The 14892-nt window shown below is 38.9% G+C and overlaps 2 protein-coding genes across 3 annotated transcripts in view; one reads left to right on the forward strand and one right to left on the reverse strand.

Annotated features, from left to right (window-relative positions):
- sipa1l3 (signal-induced proliferation-associated 1 like 3) overlaps nucleotides 1-3764 on the reverse strand; it is a 93163-nt gene extending 89399 nt beyond the window's left edge. For both annotated transcript variants that reach the window (XM_051870034.1, XM_051870033.1), the window contains exon 1: nucleotides 3540-3764. The gene's annotated coding sequence lies outside the window, so the exon portion shown is untranslated. The remainder of the gene's footprint in view (nucleotides 1-3539) is intronic.
- Nucleotides 3765-6650: 2886 nt separating this feature from the next.
- map3k10 (mitogen-activated protein kinase kinase kinase 10) overlaps nucleotides 6651-14892 on the forward strand; it is a 39235-nt gene continuing 30993 nt past the window's right edge. Inside the window, exon 1 of the mRNA XM_051870921.1 lies at nucleotides 6651-9425. Coding sequence (XP_051726881.1) covers nucleotides 8543-9425 — 883 coding nt within the window. The 5' untranslated portion in view covers nucleotides 6651-8542. The remainder of the gene's footprint in view (nucleotides 9426-14892) is intronic.

Genomic DNA, 14892 nt, shown 5'->3' on the forward strand with positions numbered 1-14892 from the left:
TAATGATGTCTTTCCTATAATTTTGGATCTTGAATGTATAAATTGCATTGCTCCCAATGAAGGGACTGAAAGCTCTCGGATTTCATCAAAAATATCTTTATTTGTGTCCCGAAGATGAACAAAAGTCTTATGGGTTTGGAACAACCTGAGGGTGAGTAAATGATGACAGAATTTTCATTTTTGGGTGAACTAACCTTTTAAGAACATTGTACAAGTTTAATGCATTTTTTTGATGATGACGATTTAGCATTTGATTGATGACGATTTGGCATTATCTTGGATTGTTCGGTTCTTCAACGCTCAACCTGGACTTGCTGTCATAGCAACAGGTCCGTAAGCTTAAACCTGCTCGGGAGCAGACTTATTTCATGTAAACAGGATTAGATTGCATCTTTTTAAGCGGAGGTGATGCTCAAAGTTTGTCCCAGCCACTGCTACTTTCCCACAAGAGTACCCTAATGTAAACCAGGGACAATAACAATGATTTAAAAATAAATTTGCAAATAATATTAAATGTTGTGTAGTATATCATAATATAGACACAGCCAGTTTTACTCATTGAGAGATTCATTCATGAGGGAATAGGCTACCTAATAATTTTATTGGAGTCTTACACACATGATGTACAGATAGTCTAAGCCGTGCGTGCATTAATTTGAATCTGCCGTGCGTGCAGCTATTATGCGAGTGGCTTGATGAAGTGCAGGAGATGCAGATAACTTGATCTTGAACTTTAATTAATGCTGTCAAATCTGCTTTAAAGCTAAATTAGTTGCTAATTACAACATTGAAATAAAAAGTGCCTGTACAAATACTAGAAATCGTGAATATAGCCTAAATAATTGGGTAATCATGTGAAAAAAAAAAAAAACAGCGCACATTTCATTTATCTATTATAACATTTATGTCGTTCTTCTGTCATTTAATTCGCTGGGCTGTTTCCTTATAAATGTCTAAAAATTTGTTAAGTTTTTCGTCAGGTGTCTTTTTTAAATATATGATGTCATTACGTTGCCGTCTTGACTCCAGCCAATCGCTGCATTGCTGATCGTGGTTTCGAGTATCGATACATCTGCCCTTTTCAGGGAACACGAGAACGCGCAGTAATCTTAGACAACTTAATCCAGATATTTTAATCCAATCCACAAATTAATTTGAAGAACCAAATTAGCCAGAGTTCAGTCATCACAATTAGAAGATCTAGCATCTGTCAAATCATCTCAGATGTATTAAGCAAGGTAAGAAGAACGGACCCCAGATAAGCGCTCATTGTCACAGTTGTAAACATGACGGCTTTCTTCTTCCATAAGGGGGTTTGGCTTCACAACGCTTTGTTTCCAGGTGGACTGTTAAAGAACACAACACATTTGTCTCCTTGAAATCCTGGAGAATTCAACCCATCAGATGACAACTTTGAAACTCCCTAAGTTTTTCCTATTTTGTGTGCCTTATGCATCAGACGTTCTGCCAACGGCCTGAGGGCTGAGAATAGGGACTGGCTGACTTTTTTTTTGCATACAGAATTAACCCTATAAAGCAGGGATGGGCAACGTTGGTTTTGGAGTGCCGCTGTTCTTTAGAATTTAGCTCCAACCTTGATAAAACACTCACCTGTCTGTAGCCTTAGTAATCCTGAAGACATTGATTAGCTTGTTCAGGTGTGTTTGATTAAGGTTGGAGATAACTCTGCAGGACAGCAGCACTCCAGGACCGACGTTTGCCCATCCCTGCTATAAAGCCTTTTGATACATGAATTTCTACGGTTTCTAGATTATCAAAATGATCAAAACTTTGCTGAAAAAACAATTGTACACAATCTACTACAAGCCTTCCGCCCTCTGAATGATACTTCATACTTTTTTGCAAGCAAAAATGTCCACCTTCAGGTTGTGGTGCACGTGTCATTTTGCTGTGAAATCTTTACAGTTTTTATAAAGTAAACATAAGAATAACTTGGTCCCACTTTATATTAAGTGGCCTTAACTACTATGTACTTACATCAAAAAATAAGTACAATGGACTTATTGGGTTCGTATTGAATTGCAAAACACTTTTGCTGCTATTGAGGTGGGATACGGGTAAGGTTAGGGAAAGCTTTGGTGGTATGGGTAGTTTTAAGGGTAGGGGTAAGGTGTAAGGGATGGGTCAACAGTGTAATTATAAATGTAATTACAGATGTAATTACATGCAGGTGCTTTTAAAATATAAGTACAATGTAAAAACATGATAGTACACAATAAGTGCATTGTATCAAATGATTAATTTAAATGTAAGTACATAGTAGTTAAGGCCACTTAATATAAAGTAGGACCAATCACTTTTTTTAAAATGGTAGTAATATTTACTTACTGGACTTAAGATATTTAGGTTTACTTGATTACCTATACATCATGTTTTCAAAAAATCACGTAAAAGTATCAAATATGATGCATCAGTATTTGGGGATATAGAGTAATATTCTTGTGCATTTTATGTAAATAGTCTGCTATACTGTTATAAAAATCTCACTGGTTTACAGTACAAGCTATACCATCTACTTTTTGGCCATATAAATAACAACAATGTTTTCAATTCTGTTTTTCCTCCTCAAGTGTGAGCTCCATATTCTCACTATATCATACTGTATGAACCATATAAAGCATGATGTGTCAAATATAATACAAAACATAAAACTCACATGCTAAACTGTTTTAGATTGTGTCTTAAGGTTCAATAAACATTCCATTATTTTATATGCCAGGCTTTAGCGACTCTACAACGTTTTGTATTCCACAAAAGAAAGTCAGCCATACAGGTTTGTAACAAGATGAGAGTGAGTAAACGATGATAGAATATTAAATCTGGCTGAACTATTCCTCTAATCCAATAATGACACACAAACCACCTGTTGTTGTTGTTATTAAGATTATGAAGAGAAATTCCAAATGGTTTTCTGCCACAACCAAAACACACATCTACCCAAATAATACACACATCTTGTTAGATACCAAACTTAAAACTCACACCAAACAGCTAATTTATTCCTAAACGAAGTGCAAAACAACATTTGTACACTGAGATATAGTGGCCTTGAAGGGTTCTCCAAGGGTGCTGAAACTTTACGAGTAAGCAACAATCTGCCCTCACCAACGACAAACATTCATTTTAAGATGCTTCAAGAGACATTAACTTTTGTTAGAACAAGGGCACCATTGTGTGAAAACTGTAGTCTCACTATTGTTGCATGGCCTTAGTCCAGGTGAGTGAAAACTACATAGTGCTGACGCATGCGCGATGACTGATCAGGAAGGACTAAAGCGTTTATATTCGCTAACGTTTTTCACTTAATGAAAATACAATACAGTCATCACAAATTCTGCATAATGACCAGTGTTTGCCTCATAAAAACCACCAATGCCCACTATATGCTCGTGTAAATAATAAAGAAACATGACAAAATCTGAAAGCTGTCCAAAGGCTCCCGAGTTTTACTCGGCACTTCGCATTGTTGATTTAAACCTGATCGTAAAAACTAATTATCCCCGGTAAACGTCTCTTACCTTATCCGATCCGGGAACGTGTGAGGGGGAAACTTCCCTAAATTCCCCTAAGGAGACATGTGTAGTCCGTAAAAACGTTTCAGAAATCCTGTGGATATTCTCGCCCCAGCGCCGTTCGCCAACGAGGAATTCTTCTTTGGCTCCTACATTCGTTATTCCTCTTCCTCCCAGCCAACCGAAACCACGACGCCCGGCTGCTACTCGCGCACACACATACATGACACTGCGCATGCGCGGGGATGCATTCACAAGTGTCTGTAGTAATATATGAAAGAGAGCGAATTCCGCAATATAACGTGAACAGCGGTCTGTTGTAGCATATGGTTTAATCCACAACCATTACAAACAATAAACACAACACGAATACATTGTCTAAATACAAATAAAACAACTAAAAAGACCACTTTTATTTCATTTCACATTCATAACAACGACACATCAGTGGTTCTGGCTTGTTTTTGAAAAGGACTGTCTGTGAAAAAATAGTGAAATTGGGGTTTAAACTCCTCCTCTTTGCATTTTTTTAATATAATATCTCCCTAAAACAAATCAATAGTGTAAACTTTCCATTTATCATGTTCGTTATGTGTCACATGGTTAACATTCGTTTAGACGCCACTGGCATTAAAACAGTTAATACTACTGCACACAGTGACTGAATGAGAAAACCAACATATTAACGATTGCGGCAGGGCAACGCAGTTTAGATGTGTAAATGACACTTTGATTGTGTTGTAATGAACAGCACAATGAGGATTTCCACTTGGAAACGATTGTGCCTTGAAGCGATTGAATGACGTAAGACTGCAGTGTCATATCTTTTCGGGTTTTTCAAAGCATTTTTGCAAACAGCGCACATGTGATATGCCTACGTGCAAGAGAGGCCATTTTCGGTTGTAAAGACAATCCCTTTTTTTTTTTTTTTGGAGGGCTCCATAGTATGACACAAATTTAGATACCACGTCCATGTACAGTAGCTACGTTCAACTTAGCAGGCAGATGAGGCATTTTTCGAGTAGTATATAGCACACCCTTGTGGTCACTATTGTTATAACACGCGACTAAACGACACACGTCTTCTGTTAATAATTTCTTGAATATTATCAATGTTCACTCTCATGCAGAATCTTTTTAACCAAAGAATAATGGCTAGAAATGTTGCTAAACTGCTTGTTATTAAGTGCAGCCAGCTTTAAAACTAACTATTTTTTATGCTATAGGTTAATTTTATGTTTAATAATAGCTCACCGTTTTAATTGGTTATCACAACAAAAGTACCCTAATGCTTTGAAACGGCATTGGTGGAGTCTGTCACAAAATAGTGAATGATTTAAAATGATTTCAAATGGAGAATCACTTTTAAATGTGCCAGGCAGCCTTAAAATTCACCAAACTGATGTTTAAATTTCCATAAGCAAAAACATTAAAAGCGGCTCAGTGAATTTGTATGTGCATGAAAATAGCTACACTTAAAAATGCTGGGTTAAAAACCACCGAAGTTGGGTTGAAAATGGACAAACCCAGCAATTGGGTTGTTTTAACCCAGCAATTTAATCAACTATTGATTAAAAATGACTATATTGCTTGCTTGAATGAACAACATAACATTTATTAATATGTTTAATAAATGAACATTTATTAAATTGCTTATTAATAAATGTTCACTTTTGATTATTATTGTTGCCTCTAGTAATTATGATTCTGATTTTTAATTTCCAACCTATTTTGAGTTCATTTTAAGCCAGCCATATAGTCATTTTTAAACAATAGTTGAGTTAAATAAAACTGCCCAGCACGTTGGGCAAACATTTAACCCAACCGCTGGGTTAAAACAACCCAATCACTGGGTTTGTCCATTTTCAAGCCAACTTGGGTTGTTTTTAACCCAGCATTTTTAGAGTGTATGTGGAATGCCATTATTCTTTAACATAACACATGTTTTAAATGTCTTTAGATTAATTTGATTACAAAAATCAAAATCTTAACTTCAGGCTGATGAGGTTCTTAATAGAGCTGATCACAAATTTTCAAATTGAAATAGAAAATGGCCATGGTTAATGTTTATATTAAGTTGCAGTTTTCCAGAGCAAAACCTGTTTTGTTTGCTTTTTCTTTAAAATCACTGCCTGGCTTAATGCAGGCTATTGAGAATCATGTATGAATTTAATTCATATTGTCACTAGAGACCAAAGTGACCTTCTGCACCACATTTTCTGCTCTCTATTCTGACAACTCAAACAACATCCGCTATGTAGACTGAATGTGAGAACAAGACCTTATGGCATGACTACAAGAAGCCAGAAAGAAAAACTGCCATTGATGTGATCAAGAATCTCACCAGGGGGCAGTGTGACATAATGGAGCAAAGCTGTTCTCCTTTTAGTACATGTTGTGCAGGTCAGCTATTAAACTGAACTGCATTTCCATCTACCTGATTAACATGACACTTATATGCCTATATAAAAGTATATGCATAATGAAAAATTATTGTTGTTTTATGTTTCAGGCTAATAAAGAGCTCTTCCAATTAGGTTGCCAATCATATAAATACGTAATTGAGGGGGGAAAGTCATAGCCCTTTTTAATTTATTATTAAGGTATGATCCATCTTGGGTAGCCTATGATTGGTTATTGTCACTTGCATAGACGTAATGGTTTTTATACTGTACAAACTGTATATTCTCTCCCCCTACACTAACCCTAAACCTACCCATTACAGAAAACTTTCTGCTATTTTAGATTTTCAAAAAAAGAACATTCTGTATGATTTATAAGCTTGTTTTCTCATGGGGACCAAAATAAATAAATAAAATAAAATTTAAAAAATGTCCCCACAAGGTCAAAATTTGCAGGTATTACTTTACTTGTGGGGATATTTGGTCCCCATAATGTAGAGAATACCACACACACACACACACACATTTTATATATAAAATATATTTTATATTAATGTTAATTATAAATAGGCTAATTGTAGTGCTAACATATTATTATATTATATTATATTATATTATATTATATAGCTAGTCCTAATAGGCCACGTCCACTTTGCATGCACTATAAACTCCATTTCCCAGAATGCCGTACTGTCCTCCACCCCCAGTCCAGCCGGTGTATTTGGATACAAAGTCAGCCTCAGGAGCTGACAGCCCGGTCCATGGAATAGATCGTCTTTCTCACAGATAAAGGAAGCGGTGGTAGAAACAATTCGATTGAGATGGACGACGGACAGACTATCTGACCCAGCTGGGAGAAAGATTAAAAGAGCATCCTTCAGTGGAATTCGATGATGTGTAGGGAATATTTCAGCATTATGATACGCCCATGCGACGAGCTGTATGGATGTTGTGATGTACAGTGAACGATCCAAGCAACCACAAACATACATCTGAATTCAGAAAACTGGTTGTTTGGGCTGGAAGGGCGCATGGATACTTTCTCACTGATCTCTGGATTACAAGAAATATTGTGGAAGAATCTAGAAAGGAACTAGGTGGCTATTATTATTGTTGTTATTATTATTATTGTAAAGATGGTGGACGCATTTTGTGTTGGCTTTTATTTGGGCAACATAAACGCATTCTTGAGAATTTCGTCGCCTAATCGCTACGACCTGGATAAAAGTCATCTTTATGCAAGCCATCCGCATCACTCTCATTCTTCATAGAATGATCTCAATTATCGCTGTATCATAATAATAATCCAATACCAAGCCGAAGTTCTGCTTAAGCTTGTCATACATTTCAATTTATGTACGCAACTGACATGAATCAACTGCTCGATGACAATAAAAATATCTACTGTTAAAATGACAATCATGGAAAATGAGGACGAAATGATCGAAATAAGCACTTGCACATGCGCTTCATAGAAATAACCCAAACTGACAGTCGCTTTTGTTTATGACTTGGATTAAATTGCAAACAGTAGACGTGTAGTAGCTATAGCAACGTTTATTGGTTAAATATTAATATGCATTTCCAAATATTCAAAACGCTAAATGGCTAGAATACATTATGTATGTCGACTAAAGCTAATGACAAGCACGGCTCTGCCATCTCTCTGTTGTGATTCTCATCTTAAAATGGACGCGCGCTTTCCTTAAAGGCTATTTAGAGATTTTAACTCTCTTATAGCGTTCGCGATGTACCGGATTTGCACGAGACAAGAGAAACGTGAAGTGAATATTACGAATGTGCAAATAATTGTGGATGTTTTGAGATCGCGAGCTGGCGCATCCCTGTGAGCCTATCAGAGCTGAATGTCCGAAGATGCCTTAAGCCTGCGCATGCATGTGTTTAAGGCTATGAATATTCATTAACATCCATTGCAAAGAGCAACATCGATGTACATTTACAAAGATGAGAGTTTTACATGGATCGGATTTACATAGATTAGAGGTTAGGACAACATTCCAGTGCAAGCTATTTAGATGGAATTTAACCCCTACTAGATCATGATATGTGATGTAGGGCAAATTATCAGAAGACCCATCTAGTTATTGTTTTATCCTTTAGTAGCTAATATTCTTTTAGTTAAGGATTCTGCTGTTACAAGGAGAGTCTCCAAGGCCTTCAATGATTCTTCTAATGGAAAAGCCCAATGCTGTCTATCAAGGAACCAAAAAGAATACATTCTCACGTCTTGATGGACTGGGTATTCTCACCTAATCTCAAAGACTTTGGATCTCATGTTTCTCTAGGAAAAACTTGTATTGCTCTTATTCAGAATCTTCATCCTAGTCATATTAGAGCTGTAAGCACACACTGACTGACTACAATGGCTCTATAAATGTTAAGACACACGCAAAGTGTGCTGTGGACAATCCAAGTAACCGGTGAGGACATTGAAGGGGCAGCCCAGCAGAAGCTTTACTCGTTGATTTCTTCCCTCATTGAGAAGGCCTGCACTCAGTAGATGGGCTCTGCATGGATATTGTGCGCAAGTTGACAGAGGGCCTCCTCCAGCTTTTGAGACCTCATCGCTGACCTGTGCACTCAGTGATGGACCCATATACGAGACTGAGTGGAGTAGGAGCTGGAGGTGGTGGCAGTGCTGCCCCACTACCTTGCACCAACATTGGAGGTTCCTGTGGACCCCCAGTTCCCCCTGTCCTCCCAACAAGTGCAAATTCAATACCCTGCTTGACACACAACAGCAGCAGCCGGAACTCCTCTACTCTTCTATCCTCAGTGGGTTCCCCAGATTCCCATCTTCCCCATCATCATGAAGGCATTAACACATACTGGACAGCTGTCTTTGATTATGAGGCTACAGCGGACGAGGAGCTGACCTTGCGACGTGGTGACCTATTGGAGGTGCTCTCCAAGGACTCCAAAGTGTCTGGAGATGAGGGCTGGTGGACTGGAAAGATCCAGGACAAGGTGGGCATATTCCCTAGTAATTATGTGACCCGACGGGACGCCAGCTATCCAGCGTTGCCTCCGGGAGGTCTGGTCGGTGGGGAGTCACCACTAGAGATTGATTTCTCAGAGCTGTGCTTGGAGGAAGTGATCGGTGCCGGCGGCTTTGGAAAGGTGTATAGGGGTGTGTGGCGAGATGAGGAAGTGGCTGTTAAAGCGGCTCGTCAGGACCCAGATGAGGACATTAGTGCCACAGCAGAGAACGTGAGGCAGGAGGCCAGACTCTTCTGGATGCTCCGACATCGCAACATCATCGCTCTCCGAGGTGTTTGCCTGCGGGAGCCAAATCTTTGCCTGGTTATGGAATATGCCCGTGGTGGAGCACTTAACCGGGCACTTGCTGGGAAAAAGGTGCCTCCTCGGGTACTGGTGAACTGGGCAGTGCAGGTTGCGACTGGAATGGACTACTTGCACAACCAGACTTTTGTGCCAATCATCCATCGAGACCTCAAATCCAGTAACAGTGAGTCACGTTTCTTTATTGTTCACTGTCAAAATAAATGTGCTAAATTGTACCTTATCACTGGGTCAGTACCCTTAAAGGGACAACTTATGTTACCATTATGTTACTTAGGGTTGGGCTGTATCTAACAAATTGGCATCAGATGATGCCTACAGTGAAACATTGCGATGGACGTTCACGTTAACTCAACTTCCATTGGAATGAATTAAAAACGCTCGCTCTGCTCCACTCCAGGACACGCACTGTTAATGTGGCGCGCGTCTGGAGAAAGAGAGTACGTGCACGGAAGCGCGTTTGGCTTACTAGAGGATATAGCACTGAAATATCATTACCACAAACGATCCCGAGTGCTTGTGGTGTGATCCACACCGCTGTTTTGACTCGCTGCTCACTTCAACTAGAAACAGTAAAATGGTTCTACCGTTCTGTCTCGCGGTCCAGATGGAAACATGCCGGGGCCCGGATGCAGACCGAGGTCCGCCATTTGAATATCCGCCATTGCTCAACATTGTGATGTCTGTCAGCCATTGCCCTAATGTTACTACTATGAACAATTGAGGGGTAAATAAGGTACAAAGATGTCCCTTTGAGGGTACTGTCCTTGTGACAATCTGTTGTACCCCTAAAGGTATAAATTTTGCAAAGAGTGTGTTCTGATGCACTCGACACCAACACATACTCATACGCAACAACATATTGATAAGGGGTAAATGCCTCTGGGTCACTTCTGATATGTCAGATACAGTCCCCAAAACTGATAATCAAATTATCCTCAAATTTATCCTTAATTGGAATAGCCCAAAAATCATGGGTTTGGCAATGGTGGAGTGACTGTAGTGAAAGGACAAAAGGAATAGATGTTGTGTATGGACTTGGAAACATTGTTTTGTTTTTTTGTTTTTGCGTATAGCTTCTTGACGTTGCATTGCTTTCTCTTCTTAAGGCAAAGCTGCTCTGCTCTGGAAAACGCTGGGCTATTTTTGGTTCTTTGTGCTATTTGCTGCTAAGCGCAGTTAGAGTTGTTGTGGGCAGAAAGAAGAGAGTAGCTGAATGGATGAGTATATGGATGCATTTTGGAAAATGAACACTGCACACTCGATACTAAGGGTTTGGCTTTTGCAGTTTTTGCAGTAGCTTGACAGACACTCTAGAGAAGATTTAGCAGAGTCTGCTAATCCCTGTCCTTGTCAAATCCACGAAAACAGTCATCCCAGTGCTGCTCCCTCTCTCAGCAATGGGATGCTTGTTTACCGTGCCCCTGTAGACACAGGAGGGGTAAAAGCATTAGCTGTCAGAGTTTAAAGTTTCACTGCTTCTCATTATCCAGGGGCTCTGAGCTCAGGTATCCTCTTCAAACTGTAGGCGTACTTGGAGATTGGCACAGCTGCTGTGGCAACAGAGGCGGATTCCAAGCCCTCCAGCCTCTTCCCAGCTTCCCTCTATTGCACCCTAGACATCCCCCTCCCCCATAGTACAGTCCCCGCTCAACAACACAGTACAGCATGTTTGTGTGCATGGTATAGTGTCCCCTTTAGTGCACCAGTAATTGCATTCCAATACTAGCATTGGTGTCACAAAATGTAGTAACCCTCATAATTGGTGTATAAATCAATTGGCTTTGTAAATATATTATATTAGAACAATGAGAAGTCAGGGACAAAGACTTTTATATTAGCATACCAGTATGACTGTAATAGCTGCCTCTCTCTCACGTTGCCTGGAAGGCTAATTTGAACATACTTGGTTCGCTGGTTGCCAGTGCCTCTGAATAACTAGGATAATCTGATTACTGTGACCTCCTTTAAAGTGATGTCACTCTGTGTGCGAGTTGATAGGCTGGAGTCATTGGTCAGTTCATGTTGTTAACTGAGCTCACGCTGGACTTAAGTTACCTTTAGCAAAGAATGGCCCACACTCTGGGAAAACAAAAGAGAAATAGGGATCAATTGTAAGGGTGACTCAGCTGAGAGTAATGCTAAACCCCTGATCACCTTCCCCTGACACACTCCTCAGGCAGGTCTTTCCTGGAACACAGGAATGGCTAATGGCTAATACACACCATTCTAGTGCAATCAAATAGTCAAGGCACACATTTTTCCACTCTTAATAAAGCCAATTTATATCCTTACACTCAACTTCAATATTATGTTAATAAAATAAAGACATACTGATATTAAAGGCTGTGATAGACTGATATATTACTCAGACACATTAATCAGATTATATTTGACAATTTTGAGATTATCAGCATCAGCCAGTAGCTGGTCATTCCAACCTAAGCCCCTTTCACACAGAGCGTTGATCCCAGACAATTGCCATAAAATTGCTAGAGTGCCTTCTGTGTGAATGCAAACACATCCCGGGATTGATCCGGGATGGGGACCTAGTAATATTGCCGGGATCAGCCCCCGAACGCACCCTGCAAGACCAATCCCGTAAGGGGTGTTTCGTAGTGATGACGCTGAAGCTGAGATCGTTCGCCAGCTTAGTGGAACGGTATGCGATGCGCTAGTTTATGATCAAATCAGAAAAAGTGTGGTTTCTCGAGAGAGAAATTACAGATCATAAGCAAACTTAAGACGCCGCGGAGACATTACATGTCACATCCCGATGTCATGTGTCTTTACAGGATTTTTACGGGATGTGTGTGAACGCACACACAGATTCCAGAAAATCACTTGCAGTGGGAATAAACCAAAATCAAACGATCCTGGGACAAATCCCGGGACACATTATCAGTGTATTTTCCAGAATCTCTGTGTGAAAAGGGCTATAGTGTCACTTTAAAAATGCAATGTCAGCTGATAGCTTCTAGATTTTTTGCGTTTGGATTCACAAATTGAGGCAAATCTTATTTGTCATCATTAAATTGTATTTTATATAATTATTTGAAAGAAATTAATACTTTTCTTCAGCAAAAATGCATTAAATAGATCAAAAGAGAGATTAAACTTTCTTTAATTGTTAAAAAAAATTCAAATAAATGCTGTTCTTTCGAACTTTTCATTCAAATATTCCTATAAAAATGTTTCTTGAGCACAAAATCAGCATTTTTGAATGATTTCTGAAGGATCATGTGACACTGAAGACTGGAGTAATGATGCTGATTCAGCTTTGCCACCACATGAATAGATTACATTTTAAACTATATTAAAACAGAAAACATTTATGTTTTTACTGTATTTTGGATAGTGACCACCATGCCTTTTAGATGTCAATATCAATAGGGCATTAAAACCCATATAGATTGACTACTAGTTACAGATTACTAGTAACTAGTTAAGGTTACTAGTTTACCATGCCTCTTCAATGACAGGACACGTTTACATACTCAACCGTGGATGTAAAAGTGCAGTACTGCATTTTTACGGCCCTAACCCATCCTTTAACAACAGTTGCACATATGCACACCTAGTTGTACATATAACAACAGTTGTACATATGCACAGGCTACTTGGGTTGTGGTTGTTTTGGACTTCTGATTTCATGACTTGGCTATTTTGTAATATTCACCTCAGTGAGGCAGGGCTTTGTACTTGATGACTACATTTCAGTTATTGGCCATGTGATGTCTATACCATCTTAGCAGGTGAATTGCTTGTAAAGGTGTAAAGGAAGACTTATAAAATAGTGTTTTACTAGCAGTTGTAGAGAAAATGAATCAGGGAGATGTCAGGGCAAGAGAACGGCTGAGAACACAGCAAAATAGCAACAATGACCCCTTTATCGCACGCCCAAGACAGAGATGGCTCGACAATGACAGGAGTCACTCGCCTGGCTAGAGAAGGGGAGGGTGGATATGAGAAAATGAGCGTCTGGACCTTGCACAAGAGTTCAGATGGATACAGGGGACAGGGGGAAAGACTAAAGGATGTGTATGAATATATTTGTGACTACATGTTTGTATGTCCTGGAAAAGCCTCAGGGTCTTGGAGGGTCAGTGGTGGGTTATAAGCACCGGGGTCAGCGGGGTACAGGGTAGAGTGACTCATTTGTCACAAATGACAGATGAATTGCTGTAGTTATATGTCTTTCTAATTTTCCTGTTGCTCAATTTGTAGAGCATGGCACAAGGTCATGGGGTCAATTCTTAGAGAACACACATAAAAAATACACCATTTTAAGTCTCTTTGGAACATCTGCCAAATGCATAGCCTAAATGCACTTGCACATGACATTACATCACAAATGTACTTATCTAACTGTGACTAAAATGTGTGGTAGCACTTTATTTTACAGTCCTGTTCCCCATGTACATACTGTGTACTTATTATAGTAATTGCAATAACTGGGTAATAACTAGGTACTAACCCTGAACCTACCCCTAAACCTGAGAGTAACCCATGTAAACACTAACCCATGTAGTTACCTTATATTACCCAGTACTTTCTTTGGTAAGTACACTGTAAGTACACGTAAGTGCACGTACTGTAAAATAAAGTGCAACCAAATGTGTTATACTGGTATTTTAGTGTGTCACAAGCAGTGTTGGGGAAAGATACTTTTAAAAGTAATGCGTTACTACATTGTTACTTTCTAAAAAAAAAAAAAAAAAGTAACTAATTGCGCTACTTAGGTACATTTTATGGAAAGTTACATTACGTCTGCATTACTTTTTCTCACTCGGTCTGGGCTTTCTTGCTTGTTTTTTAATAACAAAAAAAGTTTTGGCAAATGTAAAGGCCCTTTCACACCAAAAGTGAAATGAATAAGCCTCAAGACTGAAGGAAATGCAAATTTACGCCTGTACAGTAGAGGGCGCAGCTCAAACAAACCTTTCCCTGTGCTGCCATTCTGGATTGCAGAAGAATAGGACGCAGGAGAAGAAAGCAATTTCGGCAATAAAAAAATTAACAAATGTGATGTTTATCTAAAATTATTTTTGTTTATTAGTATGGTTGAATTGGATTATCGAAGGTCATCAGCAAAGGCATTGGTTAATAAAGTGAGATTAAATACATAAAGTATATGTATTATTTAACATATTTTTAATTATTGCAGTTTTATGTAATATTCTGAGTTTGTATTTTACTGTTTTTATTCATTTTGAGGAATACTGAATGAGATGAAAGGGAGATGAGTAAGTGCATGCTAACATTTAGTCTAGAACTACAATAACCATCATGTTCACACAGCTCACACAATGCCTCTACATTTTCTCACAATTTCTCTCAACATGGGGACAGGAGAGCTGTCAGTCAATAAATGTGAAACTTTCGGTACTTATTTGAAAAAGTAACAGATATTTTGTTGTAAATTTAAATGTAATGCATTACTTTACTAGTTACTTGAAAAAGTAATCGGATTACGTAACTCACATTACTTGTAATGCGTTACCCCCAACACTGGTTACAAGGTTACTGTTTTTACTACTTCTCTCACACAGACTCTGTATTCATAAGTTTTGCTTTTTGGGCTACAAAAAGCTTTTACAAAAGAGGCCTGACAGTTTCACAACGCCACTCTC

Source organism: Ctenopharyngodon idella, chromosome 18, assembly GCF_019924925.1.
Source record: "Ctenopharyngodon idella isolate HZGC_01 chromosome 18, HZGC01, whole genome shotgun sequence".
Lineage (NCBI taxonomy): Eukaryota > Metazoa > Chordata > Actinopteri > Cypriniformes > Xenocyprididae > Ctenopharyngodon > Ctenopharyngodon idella.